The sequence below is a fragment of the Lepus europaeus genome, chromosome 12 (assembly GCF_033115175.1).
Source record: "Lepus europaeus isolate LE1 chromosome 12, mLepTim1.pri, whole genome shotgun sequence".
Lineage (NCBI taxonomy): Eukaryota > Metazoa > Chordata > Mammalia > Lagomorpha > Leporidae > Lepus > Lepus europaeus.
The window spans coordinates 21,511,854-21,530,567 of NC_084838.1; the positions used below are offsets into that span (position 1 = coordinate 21,511,854).

The window sequence follows — 18,714 nt, forward strand, 5'->3', positions numbered from 1 at the left end:
TGTCAAAGCTGGATTGAGAGCTCAGTCTCTGAAGACTCACCCTCCGAAGCCCAGCCGAGGTGGATGCGCACCGTCGGGGGCGAGATCCGGCGCGTGGGGAGGCTTTTCTCTCTCCGGAGCCCCTGACCTGGGTGCTAGGGACCCACCTTGCCTGGTAGCCCCGCCCCCCGACTCGCAACCCCGCCCTGGGTCCCGCCCCCCACGCAGGTCCCGCTCCCAACTGTACGGCCGGCATCTCCCATGAGTCTCTTCGGCTGTCACTCTTCGGACCGGGAGCTTCGTCTGCACCGAGGCGGCCATTACAATGCGGATCGCTGTGACGGCGACCGTAGGGTCCAGGCGGGAGGCGGGACTTCCGCTCCCTGGGGCGCACGTCAGTCAGGAGGCGGAAGCGCGGCGGGGGCGGGAAGGTTGTAGTGCGGCACGTTGGGCGGCGTTTGTCTTAAGTGGTCGCGCCCCCTTCACAGCCCAGGTCGGACTGGCAGGCCCGCCTGGCTGCGCTCGCGTCCCGGGTAAGTAGGGTCCCCAGTGGGGCCAGGCGTGCGGCCCCGCCAGCAGCCGTGCCGGTTGCTACAGGGCATCGGCCTCCCCGCCGACCTTGCTCCAAACGTTTCTTGCGTCCGCCGCTTCCTTGGTCTCGCCCAGCCCGCCCACCGCGTCCGTGGGCAGGGACCCTTCAGAAATGCCGGTTCAGCCCCGTCCTCTGCCCGCTTAGCGTTCCACGTCCTGAGATGGCCCCGTGGTCCTCCACGCCTCGCCGGCTTCGCTCCACCTGTGATCCAGCCCCGGGAGACGCCTAGCAGCCGGCGTCCGCCTTCGGGCCCTTGTTCCCTTCTCCGGCTCTCAGGAAGCGCGGGTCACCACTGCGGTCTCTCTACCTGCGGGGCGCCGTCCCCGCGTTGCAGAGAGCGGTTGTCCAGCTGTTCTGCTGCGGTTGTTTGAATGAGTCTTAGGTGTTCCCACTGTGTCGTGCGTTCCTTGCTCATCTGGGGATCAGGGGCTCAGACAAAAGCACGAGGCTTGTGACCCAGCAGCCCGAGGTATCCTTACCGACTTAGTGACCCGCTGGACGGAGGAGGCTCCTAGTCTGCCCGGCGGTGATAAATAAAAGGACTAATTTCAAGCATCTTACACAGTGCATGGGACACAGTAGGTCTTGATCAGTGTTGAGCCTCTCGGAACTCAGTGCTAGTTGCTGGACACGTCTTAAATGCATGGAGGGTACCGTAGGGGGCTGGCTTTTCTTCCCAGCACTGTGATCGTATGGACACCATCAACTGGTTGATGTATTCGGTAAACACAACCTACTACTGTATTATATATAGAGTACTGTTAAGTGTTGGCATTCACATCTTTTGAGAATAAGCCTTGAATGTTCTACTTAATTAGAGGCTTAAGGCTTACACAGTTTTGTTTGTTTTAAGATTTATTAATTTGTTTGAAAGGCAGAGTTTCAGAGAGAGGTACCATCCCTTAGCTGGTTCACTCCCCAAATGGCCAAGGCTGCACCAGACTGAAGTCAGGAGCCTGGAACTACATCTGGGTCTCCTGCATGGGTGGCAGGGGCTCAAGGACCAGGCACATTAGCAGGGAGCTACATCAGAAGTGGAGCAGCTCGGACTTGAACCATGTTCTTAGGAGATGCTGGCTTCGCAGGCTGTGGTTTAACCTGCTGTACCACAACATAGGTACTTATTAATTAAATTTTAATTTAAGTTGTGCATTTCAGAAGTGTCTTTCTGGAGAGATTAAGAAACAGCCAATAGATCAGCTGGCTGTTCTTGACAACTTTTAGTTTGTCATTAGAGCATGGTGCATTTTATATATGTATACATGTATTTTTTTAATAGGTGATTGTAAAGTGCTGATTGGTCGCCACGGAATATAATTGAAACAGGAAATACGAAGATGGCAGCAAACCCTTCGGGACAAGGTAATTAATGCATGCTGAAATTTCTGTTATTACTAGGAACTTTTATAATAAATGTAGTTTAATAAGAGAAAATTTAGCATAGAGCAGTTAGTATGGCCAGAATTCAAAAATGATTGGTGGGGACCGACACTGTGGCACAGTGGGTTAATGCCCTGGCCCAAAGCGCCGGCATCCCATATGGGCACCAGTTCTTGTCCCGGCTGCTGCTCTTCCGATCCAGCTCTCTGCTCTGGCCTGGGAAAGCAGTGGAGGATGGCCAGGTCCTTTGGCTCCTGCACCCACATGGGAGACCCAGAAGAAGCTCCTGGCTCCTGATCGGCCCAGCTCTGGCGGTTGCGGCCATCTGGGGAGTGAACCAGCGGATGGAAGACCTCTCTCTCTGTCTCTACCTCTCTCTGTAACTCTTTTAAATAAATAAAATAAATCTTAAAAAAAAAAAAAAAACCTAACGTTTAAAAAAAAAAGCAAAAATGATGGGTAACACGTGGGAGACTGGGAAGAAGCTCCTAGATCCTGGCTTTGGATCAGCCTAGCTCTAGCCATTGCAGCCATTTGGGGAGCGAACCAGCAGATAGATCATTCCCTCTCTCTCTCCCTCTCTCTCCTTCTCTCTCCCTACCTCCCTCCCCTTCCTCCCATTCAAATAAATAAATCTTTAAAAAAGAAAAATGATGGGTGAGTGTTTGAGGCAGTGGTTAAGCTGCACTTGGGTCACCACATCCTATTTTGTGGTGTTTGGCTTTGAGTCCTGGCTCCACTTCTGATTCTATCTGCTAATACACACCCTGGTACAGCAGGTGATGGCTCAAGTCCTTGAGTCTCTGCCACCTGTTTTCCAGACTTCTGACTTCAGCCTGGCCCAGCCCTGGCTGATAAAGGCATTTGGAGAGAGAACCAGTAGATAAAATAGCTCTTTCTCTGCCTTTCAGATAAAATTTAATTTTTAAAATGAATAGGAAAGGGCTGGTGCTGTGGCGCAGAGGAGTAAAGCCCTGGCCTTTAGTGCCGGCATCTCACTTGGGTGCTGGTTCCAGTCCTGGCTGCTCCACTTCCGATCCAGCTCTCTGTTAATGGCCTGAGAAAGCAGCTGAGGATGCCCCAAGTGCTTGGGCCTCTGCACCCACGTGGGCGACCCGAAAGAAGCTCCTGGCTTCAGATCGGCTCAGTTCCATTTGGGGGGTAAACCAGCAGAAGACCTCTCTCTCTCTGTCTCTACCTCTCTCTCTAACTCTGTCTTTTAAATAAATAAAATAAATCTTTAAAAATAAATGAGTGGCAAAGTAAAACAAAATTTGAAATAGATCTAAACATTGTATAAGGTAAGTGACATTTTTAATATTGTTAGTCCTCTATTCAATCCATGTTAAGAAGATTCATTTTGTAAACATTTGTCCTCCCCTGCACTTGTGTTCTTTTGCTCTTTTACTTGAAATCAGAACTAGTTTTATTATATATTGTTGTTATTTGAGAGGTAGAGTTACAGAACAAGAGGGAGAGATAAGAGAATCTTCTTTCCGCTGGTTCGCTTCCCAAATGGCCACAATGGTTGGGGTTGGGCAAGGCCGAAGCCAGGAGCCTGGGATTCCCATGAGGGTGGCAGGAGCCCAAGCACTTAGGCCCCTTTTGCTGCTTTTCCAGACATAGTAGCAGGGAGCTGGATTGGAACTGGAGCAGCCACCACAGGAATGGGTACCCATATGAAATGCTGGCCTTGCAGGCAGCGGCTTAACCTGCTACATGACAACCCTGGCCCTTCTTAATCTTGCTTGCCTTTATTTTCTTCGTGGTGTTTTTCCTATCCTATGTGTAATATGTTCTTTTTCTCTGGCTACTTTTAGGATTTTTAACCTTTGCATTTCAGCAGTTTAACTCTGCTGTGCCTAGGGATGGTTTCTTGCTTAGGGTTTGTTAGGACTCTTGGATCTATAGATTGATAACTTTCACTGAATTTGGGAGATTTGCATCCATTATTCAAAACATGTTTTTGAAATAGCCTTTTCTTTGGGAACTATAATTGTACATATACTAGGTTACTTCTTATTGGCCCACAAATTACCAAGACTCTGCTTATTTTTCCTCAATATTTTTTTTTCTTTTTGTGCTTCATATTGTATCATTTCATTCTTTCAAGATTTATTTATTTGAAAGGCAGAGTTAGCGAGAGACAAAGAGAGACAGAGATCTTCAGTCCCTAAATGGCTGCAACAGCCAGGGCTAGGCTAGGCCAAAACCAGGGGCCTGGAACTCTCTCTGGGTCTTTCCTGTAGGTGGCAGGGGCCCAAGCACTTAAGCCATCTTCTTCTGCCTTTCCAGGCGCATTCGCAGGGAGCTGGATCTGAAGTGGAGCAGCCAGGACTCAAACCATTGCTCACAGGGGAGGCTGGTGTCACAGGTGGCTGCTTGACCCACTGTGCCACAACGCCGGCCCCAGGTTACGTCGTTTCTAATTCTCTGACTTCAAGTTTAGTGACTGTTTTTTGCCATCTCCAGCCTGCTGTTAAATCAGTCCAGTGAACATTTTGTTTGAATTGCTGTGCTTTTTTAGCTCTAGAATTTCCATTTAGTTCTTTTCTGTGGTTCCCATTTCTCTGCTAAAATGCCCCTTTTGCTTTCTGTGTATCCAGTTTCCTTAAATCCTTGACTACTAATTGCATCAACTATGTTACCTTGGAGTTGGTTTCTGTTGACTGCATTTTTGTTGTATGTGGATCTCATTTTCCTTTTTCTTCCCATAACTAGAGATTTGTTCTTGACTATTGGACATTATGGCTAGTACAGTTAGAGACTGTGGATTCTGTTGTATTCTTCTGAATTGTGGTTTTTGTTGCAGTAGACAGCTTAGCTCAGCTCAGGCTCCAGTTTCTTTTGTATTGGGCAACAGCTGAAATCTTGCTTAGTTTTTTTAGTTTCCAGCTACTGCTTTATTAAGCTGGGGTCCTTGGAATCTCTTCTGTATATATGGGGTTTGGCAGTGAGAGAAAACTTAATTTGCGCAAATAATACAGGCTTTATTCTTTCTGCCTTTTTCTGTCAATTCTCCCCCTAAAGTTTTGATTGCTCTATCATCCCTGAACCCTATCTTTTGATTCCTCAAATTTGTAAGGCGAGACTATCCAAGCTGTTTATGGACTGTAGAGTGCTTTAGGAAAAAGGCCACAAGTTTCCAAATCTCACCAGGTGCAGTTTCTGCCTTGTTTTGGTCAGTTCCACCTCCAATGCCTTCAAATAATTAATTTTTAATATTTTACTAAAATTTGTCATATTTTTGGCAGTGTTATTCCAACCAAACTGTTCTCCTAGTGCTAGATCTGTACTGGCTCTGTTTCAATTTATTCTAAACTAAAGGTTATATAGGTTTGATACAAGTGTAGGACAGGTTGAACATGTCTAACCGAAAAACCTGAAATGGGAAATGCTCCAAAATCCAAAACTTTTTGAGTGCCAGTATTGTGCCACAAGTGGAAAGTTCCACACCAGGCTTAATGTGATAGGCTGGAGTAAAAATGTAGCTGTGCTAAAAATACTGTATAAAGTTACTCTTAGGCTGTTGTATAAGGTATATATGAAACATAAATGAATCTGTATTTAAACCTGCATCCCATTCCTAGGATATATTATTTTGTATATGCAAATATTCCAAAATTTGAAAAAAGCTGAAATTTGAAACACCAGGTCTCAAGAATTTCAAATAAGGAATATTCAGCCTGTATTGTAAAAGGCCAACTGTGGTGACAGGTTTACCAGCTATAACCAACTAACACTGCACCGTTCTCCTGTCAGATAAGCATTTGTGATTTGTGTGCCCTATGGTCTGATCACAGGTCAGCATTTCTTATGCTCTTTGACCTCTTCTTTTCACCATTAAGTCATAAGGACTGAGAATGAAAATAATACAGCTGGGCCGGAGTTGTGGTGTAGTGTGTAAAGCTGCGTCTTGCAACATTGGAATCCCATATGGGTGCCAGTTCAAGTCTTGGCTGCTCCACTTCTGGCTCAGCTCCCTCATGGTGGCCTGGGAAGGGCAGCAGAGGATGGCCCAAGTGTTTGGGCCCCTGCCACCCACAGGGGAACCCAGATAGAGCTCTTAGCTGCAGCTTGGCTTAGTCCTGAGTGTGGCAGCCATCTGGGGGGTGGACCAGTGTATGGAAGATATCTATTTCTGTGTCTCTCCTTTCTCTCTAACTCTTCAATGAATAAATAAATCTTTTTCAGAAAAATAAAATAATTCTGCTTGCTCCAAAGTGAAAACTAAAGAAGAAATAGAGAAGTCTATTTTGGAAAGAAGATAGGTCACTAAAAATCACACAATTTGGTCCAAATAAAAATAATTTTTTATTCCTCTGATGTAATACAAATAATTGAGATTTACAATTTGTTGGTTACTGTTTTTTTCAGCACTTACAGTAAAAATATAATCATTTTTAGTGTTGTCTTTGGTTGATCCTTAGTTAAATCCACTGTGGAACATCCCCAGTCTAAATTGAAGTAAATTTAGATTCGTTCTGTTTTTAAAATTGCTCTTTTGTCAGTGATTTTGTTGGTGTCGTGGAGTTGTTGCTATTAGGCACCAGCAGAGGGAGTAAATGTCATGTTCTATAGACTCCTGGATTCTCAGTGAACATTTTCAGTTCTTATTTACTCGGAACTATCATATTTTACTGTTAAATTATTTATGTATACCATTTATGTGTATAGGAATTATTTGGTATGAAGTTTTAATGCCAAGTGCCTCAATTATCTTAAAATAACTAAAACAATTACTTTAAAAATAATCACGATCCATGCATTGTGATTTATTAATGTTTCTGGTGGTGGGGAGCAGAATCCCGTTGTGTTCACTCAGCCCTCCCTCAGATCTAACTCTTTCCTACTATAGTAGCAATCCGGACTCTTACTTTCATAAGCTCTTGCAATCACAGACATCTCATATTCTTCGTGGCATCCAGTGTAATGAGGAGCATTTGGTAGGCTCTCAGTATTTGTTTGATTGATAAGAAGTAACACTTTGAGAATTTTGGTATATAGAGACAGACTGTCAAACTGGAATTTGGCCAAGATACTATTTGTGTCTTTCACTGTGTCGGAATCCTTCATCACTGGTGAATGTCAAGGTCCTGTGATCATGTAGCAGCAGTTGGGTTGTTCCAATTTGATTTCAGAAAGACCTGATGAGATACATGAGTAATGAACTTGAATTTTCTTCAGTTGTTGAAAATGCTGATAGTAATAACGAACAGACAGGCAGTGAGGTCATAGAGACTGTTGCTCCGGATGCTCCCCTGTGTAGGAATGGATTGGCATAGCTCCTGGGCGGTTTCTTGCTTGACCTCACACTCAAGTACATCCATGATCCAGAAGGAAAGCGAAGTTACACTTTAGACGTGTACCAAGGTTGCTACCTCTCCTTTAAGCATCATTAGGTTTATTCCAGTGATACATAAAAATGATCTTTGAATTCTTGTATTTGTATCTTTTTAAAGATGAGAATGTAGATACAAAGACACAATTTGGAACAATTTTTTTGGCTAGATTGCTTTGTTTTTAATTTTTTTAATGTTGATAAAGCAGCAGAGCTGGATCTTTTTCTTTGATTTTATTTTAAAGGCGGAAAGACAGAAGAGGTAGATGGAAACAGAGACAGCGAGATCTTTCATCCACTGGTTCACTCCCCAAATGTCCACAACATCCAGGGCTGGGCCAGTCAAAAGCCAGGAGCCTGGCAGTCGGTGTGGGTCTCCTGTGTGTGTGGCAGAGATATCCCAGGGCTTGCATTAGCAGGAAGCTGGATTGGAAGTGGAGCAGTCAAGGACTCAAACCAGGCACTGTGTTAGGGGATGTGGGCATCCCAAGTGGCAATGTTAACGGTGCCAAATAGCCTCTCCTGGATTCCTTTTTTTGATTTGTTTTGTTTTAATAATTTTAATTGCTAAGACAAAATAAATTAAATTTCTAATGCTAGGTTGAACCTAGACTCAGGTTGAAACTGGGTCAAGGTAAAATCTGATGTAAAGTACCTAAAAATCTATTGTTAGTTAGGAGAGAGCTTGGGACCCCCAGATCCGTTCAGACTGGCCTGGGAGTCTTTAGTGTGAGTATAACTGAGAAAGCTGAATGCTAATCAGTTGTACCCTCAGTCCTACAAAAATGGTGATGCCAGGTGTAGGCATCAGCTTATCAGCTTACCTGGAGCTTTCTAAAATTTCTGGTTCCTTTTTAATGGAAAAAAAGTGTTAGAGACCAAAAGCTGTTCCACACGGAGTTAATGATGAGGAAAAGGAACTTTTTGCTGGATATTTGAGGGCACAAGTTTAAAATGGCAGTCCAGTTTAACTCTTCTTCATTATAAGGTTGCATTCACCATTGCTAATATTATTATAATGATATACACCTTTTTATGTGAAGCTCCTTCTCTTGGGAATGTCTCCTCCCACCTCTCTTTTGACTACTTGGCAAAACTTGGTGAGATGAGAGATGGAGTAGAATACATTTTATTAAAACTCAACCTAGTTCCAAAATATCAAACAGAACCAGAATGATTGAATAGTCTTGTATATCTTGAAATACTTTTATAGAGCTCAAAGTTTTCCTCTATTAAAAATACGGGGGGGGGGGGGGGAGCCACAACAATACAAAAGTTGCACTTTGTAAATTCACATTTATTAAATAAAAAAAAAAAGAGAGAGAATGGCAAAAAAAAAAAAAAAAAATACAAGGGGGTAGGTTTTTGGCCTAGTAGTCAAAATGCCTCTTGAGACGCCCACATGCCATATCAAAGTGCCTGAGTTTGAGTCCCGGCTCCAGTTCAGATTCTGGCTTCCTGTTAGTGCACACACTGGGAGGCAGCAGCGATGGCCGACTTAAATGGTTGATCCCTGCTGTCCCTGTGGGAGAACTGAATTGAGTTCCTGGCTGCCGGCTTTGGCCCAGCTGTTGCGGGCACTTGAGGGGTGAACCAGTGCTTGGGATTGTGCTCTAACTCTCTCACTCTGTCTCCACCTCTCAAATAAATAAATTAATAAATATTTTTAAAAACTATACAAATAGGGGCCGGCACCGTGGCTCACTTGGCTAATCCTCTGCCTGTGGCGCCGGCATCCCATATGGGCGCTGGATTCTAGTCCCAGTTGCTCCTCTTCCAGTCCAGCTCTCTGCTGTGGCCCGGGAAAGCAGAGGAAGATGGCCCAAGTGCTTGGGCGCCTGCACCTGCATGGGAGACCAGGAAAAGCACCTGGCTCCTGGCTTCTGATCGGCGCAGCGCGCAGCTGTAGCAGCCTTTTGGGGGGGGGGGTGAACCAATGGAAGGAAGACCTTTCTCTCTGTCTCTCTCTCATTGTCTATCTCTGCCTGTCTAATAAAAATTTTAAAACTATACAAATAATGATCAGTCCAAATATCTGAACATACCTGTTTTATCTGAAAGTCATTTGCTGAGTTATATTTGCATCATATTCTTTAATATTTATAAATTCTTAGTACCTCTGAGAGTTACTCTTGAAATTCATAGTGCTAATTTTAAAAGTTTTTAAAATCTTGTAGTTATGAGTTTTTGCATAGCTTATTTTCCCTCCCTCTCCGTGCTGGCTCATTTCCATGTCTTTGGAAACAAAAATATTTATGTATGATTTTTATATAAGTTTATATATATACATTAAATGGAGTTGGAAAGCTCAGTTACACTTATATAAGTTTATATGAACAGTATCTATCAGATTAGGTGGTCTTTTTTAATGCTTTTTCCATTGTGGGCTGCATTTTCTTCTCATTGCTATTTCTGTAAACAGCACAAGAGGACCTTCTAGTGCGGCGACTTATTTTGCTCATCACAAAATTTACACACTATCTCATTTTTAAATTTGCTTTTCCAGAATTTTCCATTTTCTACTTGTAGTAGTTCTAAGTCTCTCAAAAACTAGAACCACAATGTTCTCTTCTATTAGTGCACTAATCTTTTCTGAGAAAAGGAAAAAGAGTCTTGCCCTATAGTTGGAAATGTAGCGAGTGGCCTAACTGGCCTTGAACGTAGGCAGTTCTTATGTACGTGTGGCGAGCGTTTTTATTTTACCAAGTACTCACCTATGAATCCCTCTAAACAGTGCATTCCAATATACTGAAACAAGTGTTCTTAATTATCTTAACCTTAATTTTAAATTTTATTATGTAGTTTTCAGGGAAGTTTCTCTTGTATAGCATCAGCAATCCCTGCATTCTGTGCCTTTTCATCTGGTCTGTTGTCAGAGCATTGATGTCTTTATTTTGGTAACGGGATCACTACAGTAGTAGTAAACAATGTAGTTCTACTTAGTGGGCTGCTTATAGACTGACAGTCAAAGGCACTATTTTAATATTAGTTTGGATTCCACAGGTACATATTTTCACATTTTATCTCAATGGTTACAGGGTAGTAATTATACATACACTCTCATTGTAAAACATGCATGAAATGTTTAAAGACGAGGCTCTTCCTTCTTAACCAAACCAAGCAAGTGCTTAGAATTTTTTTATAGTTGGTGAATCATGTGAAGTTGTTTTTGTAAGTAGAAAATGGTCTAATATAGGCAATCTAATAAGCTTAACATAATACATGTAACTTTTCTTACAATGATTGTTATATTTACATAATATTCCTTAGTATGTGGTATATTAGTATAACAGCTTGAAAATTGTGCACCAGGGCCAGTACTGTGGCGTAACGGGTAAAGCCGCCGCCTGCAGTGCAGGCATCCCTATGGGTGCCGGTTCAAGACCTGGCTGCTCCACTTCCAAGCCAGCTCTCTGCCATGGCCTGGGAAAGCAGTTAGAAGATGACCCAAGTCCTTGGCCCCTGCACCCATGTGGGAAGACCTGGAAGAAGCTCCTGGCTCCTGGCTTTGCATCGGCACAGCTCTAGCTGATGTGACCAACTGGGGAGTAAGCCAGCGGAAGGAAGACCCCTCTCTCTCTCTGCCTCTCCTTCTCTTTGTAACTCAGACTTCCAAATAAATAAATAAGTCTTTAATTAAAAAATGCTATAAACTGTACCTTAGTGATTAAAATTCTTTAAAACCAAGTCTTAAAAGTCCTCAGTCATATTATATTTTGCATAGGGATCCTTGTATTATGTCCTTAAAGTTCCTGGAAAATAGGCAGCAGGATGTAATATTTGGGAAAGTAATTACTAATGACTTTATTATGTTACAGAACATGAGTTTTGCTTTCTGCATTCTAGATGGCCCCAGTTTTTGTAAAATGATCTAAAATCTTTATTTCTCTTTCTTTCTCTCTTCATTCTTCTCTCTTTTTTTAGGTTTTCAAAACAAAAACAGAGTTGCAATCTTGGCAGAACTGGACAAAGAGAAAAGAAAATTGCTTATGCAGAACCAATCTTCAACAAACCATCCTGGAGCTGGGTACTGAACACTATTTGGGCTGCTCATATTAGTCACAGTTTTCAAGAGAATAGATAGAAATATTTACTTTGCCTTATTGTTAAGCATAGAAATCTTGAAGAAGATTTTTTTTCATATTTGGTGATACAAAACACACATTTATTAGACCAGATAACTCAGACTGGTTGTCAATGATTTGTTTCTTCAGCACTACAGTTTATATGTTGTGCTTTGTTTCTGTAAGGGAAGCTAAACTTTATCTTTACCCATTCTAGTTCTTAAATGGGACAGACTCTATAACAAGAAGACTGATAAAAATTTTTAAATAAATTTATTAATACTTACAGTGCATATCACATATCACATTCAGGAGAGACCTCACTGAAAAATAACTCAAAATAGAATGTTTATGTAGAGCATCCTCAACAAAGAAGGGTACATTTATAGAGAAATGACAAGACCGAGGAAAGCGATGTTAGCCTTCCAAGAGCGGGAAGCTGTGGGAAGGTAAATACTTGGGAGGAGGCTCCCAGAGTCCGGTTTGTTTGCACATTCTCTGCTGCCCTGTCGGCTGATAGGGGACCAGTGTGGCCTCCAGTAAAGGAGAACTTGGATCCTGCGTTTTGGCAGAAAGGAGGGAGGGTGGCGAGCGCTTCATTACCCTCAACTCCAAGATAATTTTTATGCCACGCTTATTTTGTGATGACATATTCCAGTTTCTTCATTTCCTTGTTAAGACTTTTTAATTAATTACATTTTTTTTTGGTTGATTGCATTTAAAATATTTCTGGTCATAGTGTTTCATTTTCTCGACAGCCCTCTTTTTAAAAATGAGTTTTATATACATTTTTGTTAGCTGAGAGATTGTTACTAATGATCTGTTTTGTAAGCACTCTGCAAAGTAGGTCAAATTCAAGTAGCTTGATGATCTTTTTTTTTAATGATCTTTATTATATTCAGTTTCTGCCATAGTCAGTATTTTCCCTTAGATCCATTATCTCATTCAGCCACCACCGTGACTCTCCTCTTTTTCTCATACCGTCTCTTGTCTGCACCCATCGGTTATCTCGCTTATTCACCCCTCAGCCACTGCAGTCTGACTTCCAGGCCCCTTTCTCCCTCCACCAGAACACATGTTCTTGGCCAGGCATTGCAGTGCAGCCAGTTAAGTCGCCACTTGGGACACCTGTGTCCCGTATCAGACCACGTGGAATGGCACCTCTGCTTCCAGTCCAGCTTCCTGCTAATGTACATCCTGGGAGGCAGAAGTTGATGTATCAAGTACTTGGGTCTCTACCACCCACTTTGGAGCTCAGATGGAGTTCCAGGCTCCTGGCTTGGCCTGGCCCAGCCTCAACTATTGTGGGCATCTTGCAAGTAAACCAATGGGTAGAAGATATCTCCCCTCCCTGCCCGCCCTCCATCATCTCTCTCCCTCTCTCTCCTTTTTCTTTCAAATAAATTTTTTTTTTTAAATAAACTTTTTTTTTAAGATTTATTTTTATTTGAAAAAGTGTTACAGAGAGAGGTAGAGACACAAAGAGAGAGAGGTCTCCCATCCGCCAGTTCACTCTCCAGATGGCCACAACGGCCAGAGCTGAGCAATCCGGAGCCAGGAGCCTCTGCTAGGTCTCCCCCGCGGGTACAGGGGCCCAAGCACTTGGGCTGTTTTCTACTGCTTTCTCAGGCCACAGCAAGAGAGCTAGATCAGAAGAGGAGTAGCTGGGACCAGACCCGGCGCCCATATGGGATGCCGGAAACCTAGGCTGGGGCTTTAACCCTCTGTGCCGCAGCACCGGCCCCCAATAGACTTTGTTTTTTGTTTGTTTGTTTGTTTGTTTGTTTTGACAGGCAGAGTGGACAGTGAGAGAGAGAAAGGTCTTTTCCGTTGGTTCACCCCCCAAATGGCCGCTGTGGCCGGCGCACCACGCCAATTCGAAGCCAGGAGCCAGGTGCTTCCTCCTGGTCTCCCATGCGGGTGCAGGGCCCAAGCACTTGGGCCATCCTCCACTGCCCTCCTGGACCACAGCAGAGAGCTGGCCTGGAAGAGGAGCAACCGGGACTAGAACCCGGCGCTCATATGGGATGTCGGTGCTGCAGGTGGAGGATTAACCAAGTGAGCCATGGTGCTGCCCCCCCCCCTTTTTTTTAAGATATATTTATTTGAAAGGCAGGGTTTTAGAGAGAATGAGAGATCTTCCATCTGCTGGTTCACTCCCCAAATGGCAGCAGCAGGTGGCAGCTCAACTGGCTGCACCACAGTACTGGTGCCTACTCTGTCTTCCTCCCTCCCACCCTCCCTCCCCTCCCATCTGTCTTTCTGTCTTTCATTTATTTGTTTATTTACTTATTTGCAAGTCAGAGTTACACAGAGAGAGGAGAGGCAGAGAGAGAGAAAGGTCTTCCATCCACTGGTTCACTCCCCAAATGTCCACCATGGCTGGAGCTGGGCCGATCTGAAGCCAGGAGCCAGGAGCTTCTTCAAGTCTCCCACGCGGATGCAGGGGCTCAAGCACTTAGGCCATCTTCTACTGCTTTCCCAGGCCATAGCAGAGAGCTAGATCGGGGATGGAGCAGCCGGATCTTGAACCAGTGCCCATATGGGATGCCGGCACCACAAGCATTGACTTTATCTGCTACCCATGGCACTGCCCCCTCTCTTTCTTAAAATACCCTTTTCTTTGCTTCCATTCACTCACTCTTAGCCTATAGAAGTGATAGGAGACTCCACTGATTTTTTTTTTTTTTTTTGATACATTTCTCTACTGCCTATCCTTAAATGTTGTTCTGTTCCCGACCAGGTTTCCCAGTGTGTCCCTTGTCACTGGAGAGTTACACTCCCACAACCTTTGATTTATGAGCTGATAACTTATGCATTTGCATCGCTGTTCCAGTCCTTTCTCCAAAGCACCAGCCTGTCTCCAGCACTTCTTTAGTGTCCCACAAGCATTTCAAACTTAACATGTCCCAGACTGAACTCAGCCTCCTTCCTCTCTGCAACCAGAACTTCGTGTGCTTGGGTTTCCTGTCTCCGTGAGTGGTGCAGTCTATCATTTGCTCATGGCCAAAGTCAGACGCGAAGTTCCATTGTTTATTATTCTCTTTCACTTCCACCTCTGAGCATTTAACATTCTCTTGTGATTATACTTTGAAATGTGTCTCAAACCTGTCCGTTTTTTTTCATTGCTAATGATGCTATCCTGGTCCTGGCCGCCCTCTCTTTTGGCCTCAGTTGCCGCTCACTGCTTCCTCTCTGGGTCTCCTGTGGTCTTACTCTGTGTCAGTTATGATGCTTCCATCTGGAAGTAATGGAAAACCAGTCAAACTGGCATACATGTGAGAGTGTGTGTGAACCAGGAGCATGGAGACGAGCGCGTTGCAGAGTGGCTGAACCCGGGAACACAACAGTGTCACCATTCAGCTCCATTGCATCGCCTTTAAGCTTCACTCTGTGGGGCAGCAGCTCCCTCAAGGCCTCAGTGGCCTGGCTACCACCTCTGTTCTGATAAAAGCCAGCGACGTTCCCCTGGGATGTCCCCTCTGTAAGAGAGGAAGACGCTCTCAGAGCCTTCCAGCAAACTCCCCATCAAGTCTGGTTGCCCAGAGTTGTGCACCTTCCGCTTGCCTACATTGGAAACCAGCAGGACAGCATTGTCTTACACCAGTCGAAGTTCACTGCCTGAGGCCTGAGCCTGGCCTGCCTGAAGCACATGGCCACTGAGCATTGAGCCAAGGGTGTGCTCTCTGAGCAAGGAAGCAGGGCGATCTGCAGGCCTCAGAGAGGCGGCCGGCACTGTCTGCGACCGCTGTGGTCGTGTGCGGTCTGCGGCGTGATCCTTCTGGTCAGGTCACTCCCTGCTGCCTGACGCTCTTTGGAGATCTGTTACTGGCTGTGTTTCAGGTTTTCCCTGCCTGCTACCCCTGCAGCTGTGTTGAGAATCATGTGTTCCCCTGTGAGAGCATCAGCACCACATCTCATCATAATTGCTGCTATCCCTCAGTTCTGTCTTGCATATATTTATACCCCTGGTGTTTTAACATTGAGCCAAGCATTTATTTAGCAGCCACTCTAGAATCTGATGAATAAGTACCTCTAAGTTTGGTTACTTATTCATTGTCGTTCAACCTGTGTGGAACATAGTTATGATCATTTAAGTTTAACTATATAAAAGTATGGTTTTATTGTTGACTATCATGTGATTTATTTTCAAACATAATGTTAATAGGGGTCGTGATACACTGTAATACCTCACATCTATTTGAAAGTATGGGATAATAAGTTATGAAGAAAAAGATCATATGGAATCCCAGCAAGGTAGCATAGGCTCTCTTCATATGAATTAATGTAGCTAGTGGGAGAAAGAAGGATGTACTCTACAAGGTCTTTTTATCCCTATAAAGAATACATAGTGAAAAATGTGATTCAGAAGTCAGGATGTCTCTTCAGGAGATTCATGGTACTGCCTGGTGACTATAGTTAATGATATATTGTATACTTGAAAATTGTTAAGAGAACTTTAGCCTCCTCACAGCCAGCGAATGGTAAGTGTGTGAGACGGTGGCTGTGTCAGTAAGCTTTGTCACTTCACGGTGTATGTAATGTCAGCACGTCACACTGTGTACTGTACTATGCCCCATGTAAAGAGCAGGGATGTCTGCCTCAAGCAGCCAGGTCACGGCCCCTCCCTTGCAGCATCGCGCTCTCGAGGCCGCCTCTCAACAAGGACTTCCGCGATCACGCCGAGCAGCAGCACATCGCCGCGCAGCAGAAGGCAGCGCTGCAGGTGAGCGCCGTGGGACCGATGCTCGCTCCCAGGGCACACTTCTGGGTCCTGGCAGCCAGTACAGTGGTCATTGGTATTTCACTGGAGCAATAGCAATAAAAGTGTTCCACACATAATTGCACTGGCTTGCTGATGTTCAGTCACGCCCAAAGGACCTGAAGGACCGGTACGGCAGTAATAAGAGATCCATTACAGTGCTGACACAGTGTGATGGATTCCGGGCTGTGCCTGCCAGGGACTTTTTTGAGGACAAAAGAGTTTGGGATATTTGGATGGACAGGATGATCTTAAAAACTACACAGGTTAGGTTAATAATAAATATTTTTTCAAATTTGTCATGTTACTGCATCCTTTGATAGTCTTTTAGGCTTATTGCTTGTATTATTTTTTAATGATCAATACAGCTGTTGTGCAGGAAATGTTTGAAGGAGTGTGATGCTCCATTAGGTTACAAACGTATCATTCTTCAGAGTAATAAACATTCATCTCAGATAATTTCAGGTTCCCAGAGACCTGGGATAAGACATCAGGTTTTTTTTGTTTTGTTTTGTAGGCATAATTCAATTGCCTGTGCTTTTTAAACCTTAGGATTCCAGAATTATCTCACTTTAGATGACTTAAAAATAGTCCTCTTTTTCAGGACACAAGGAAGTTCCTGGTGGTTTTCTGTTACTCACATTCCAACGTTCCCTACTAAACGTTGGCGTTTTAATCACCAGGCGTCACTGCCATTTCTCTCTCCTCCACCTCTTTTTTTCCAACTCCTGCTTGGTTGCGCAGGGTACTTTGGACCTTCGATGCTAGTTTTCCTCACTTCAAGGAGCAAAGCAGTTCCTGTCTTTGACTCATTTATTGACCAAAGGGGCTTAGGGGAGATAGAGGAGATGATAAACGGGTACCTGGTGCCACTCATTTAATCTGGATTCTGTATTATTGCCACTCTCTTGTGTATTTAAACAAAATTAGCAGCAGAACTGATTTTTAAATTTGGCCTCAAGCATTCTAAAGGATAAGTGATGTTACTGCCTTGTTTGAAAACTTGTGACTCTTGATAGCTTAACTGCCTTTTTTTTCTTTAAATCTTTCCCAGCATGCTCACGCACATTCATCTGGATACTTCATAACTCAAGACTCTGCGTTTGGGAATCTTATTCTTCCTGTTTTGCCTCGCCTTGACCCAGAATGAAGAACACTCGCGATGAAAGTGACTTTGTAATATTAAATGCCAGAGCCACTATCGATCAGTGCTATACAAACTGTGACTTCCAGAATTTTGGTAAACTTTTCCATTTTTTGCTTCTTCAAAAGAAAAGAACATGTACATGAAAATAAAAGGAAGGCCAATGAAAATGAAGAAAGCTTTGGATAATCCATCTGAGGCCCCGACTGTGCTACCTGGTGTGTTACCGGTTTGGAATACTGTCTGATTTTTAACTGTAAACCAGGCTGAACTGGATAGTTACCTAAAGTCACCCCAGCCCCTCCCAACAGGTTGGTCTGAATATATCCTGTCCACAACAGACTGTCCAGAACCATTTATAGTACTTAGCTTGACAAGGGTGCCTTTTAAAACTGTGCACCAACAGGGTTAAATAAGTTCTGTTCATCTTTGGTTTGTACAGTTGATGTCAGTGCACATCTCCATTGATAGGCACGTGTGTGTCACCCGGAAACTGTGCAATCATAACTGCTTCCACTGTGCTCATTCGAAAAGGAAAACCAAGATAAGACTAAATCACCAACCAGTCTTCAACATCTTCTATAACCATCTGCCATTATAAGCAATGTGACTAACTGCTGTTAAAAACAATTATAAGAAATGTGACTTTAAAATTTATACATGTTCTTAGTGTTACTACGTAAGTGACATGCCTGCATAGTTTTCATGTCCATTTTTGTTCTAATTAAAAGCTTATTCTGTATGTTGATCTCCCTTTTAATTCCTTTAATTAGGAAGGAATTAAGTTTTTCAATGTGATCCGTCCTGAAGAGATTCTGAAGTGCTTATTTAAATATGCAGCCCTTACTACCCTACTCCAGTCTTACAGAATTAGAATCTGATTGAAAACCATGGGTTAGAGAATGATGAAACATACAAATAGCATAATACACTTAGACACTCAGGGATTTGTAGGCCCCTGAAACTTAGAGTCATTTAGCTAAAACCTACATTTCCACTTTTAATAGGATTGAAGTTATATTTTCTACTATATCACAGATACAGTATTTTATATAACTTGTTTTTAAAGATTTTTATTTGAAAGAGTTACACAGAGAGAGGAGAGGCAGAGAGAATGAGGGAGAGAAAGAGGTCTTCCATCCTCCAGTTCACTCCCCAGTTGGCTGCAACGCCCGGAGCTGTGCTGATCCAACGCCAGGAGCCAGGAGCTTCCTCCGGGTCTCCCATGTGGGTACAGGGGCCCTAGCACTTTGGCCATCTTCTACTGCCTTCCCAGGCCATAACAGAGAGCTGGATCAGAAGTAGAGCAGCCGGGACTAGAACTGTTACTCATATGGGATGCCAGCACTGCAGGTGGCAGCCTTACCCACTACGCCACAGCACCAGCCCCTATAACTTTTTATAATTGACTCACATTGGCCGAGAGTCCCTATCCTCTCTGGTGCTAGGAGA

General features: G+C 43.8%; 1 protein-coding gene across 1 annotated transcript; it reads left to right on the forward strand.

Annotated features, from left to right (window-relative positions):
- The first annotated feature begins 378 nt into the window (after nt 1-378).
- Nucleotides 379-18,008, forward strand: INIP (INTS3 and NABP interacting protein). The gene is made up of 5 exons (XM_062207740.1): nt 379-512; nt 1,851-1,933; nt 11,217-11,319; nt 15,992-16,082; nt 17,173-18,008. The coding sequence occupies exons 2-5, from the start codon at nt 1,909-1,911 to the stop codon at nt 17,266-17,268; spliced, it is 315 nt and encodes a 104-aa protein (XP_062063724.1). The 5' UTR covers nt 379-512; nt 1,851-1,908; the 3' UTR covers nt 17,269-18,008.
- The last annotated feature ends 706 nt before the right edge of the window (nt 18,009-18,714 follow it).

Coding starts and splice junctions, on each gene's coding strand:
- INIP (XM_062207740.1), top strand. CDS start 1,909: ATGGCAGCAAACCCTTCGGGACAAG. Junction 1,934..11,216: donor AGCAAACCCTTCGGGACAAG/GTAATTAATGCA, acceptor CTCTTTTTTTAG/GTTTTCAAAACAAAAACAGA. Junction 11,320..15,991: donor ACAAACCATCCTGGAGCTGG/GTACTGAACACT, acceptor CCTCCCTTGCAG/CATCGCGCTCTCGAGGCCGC.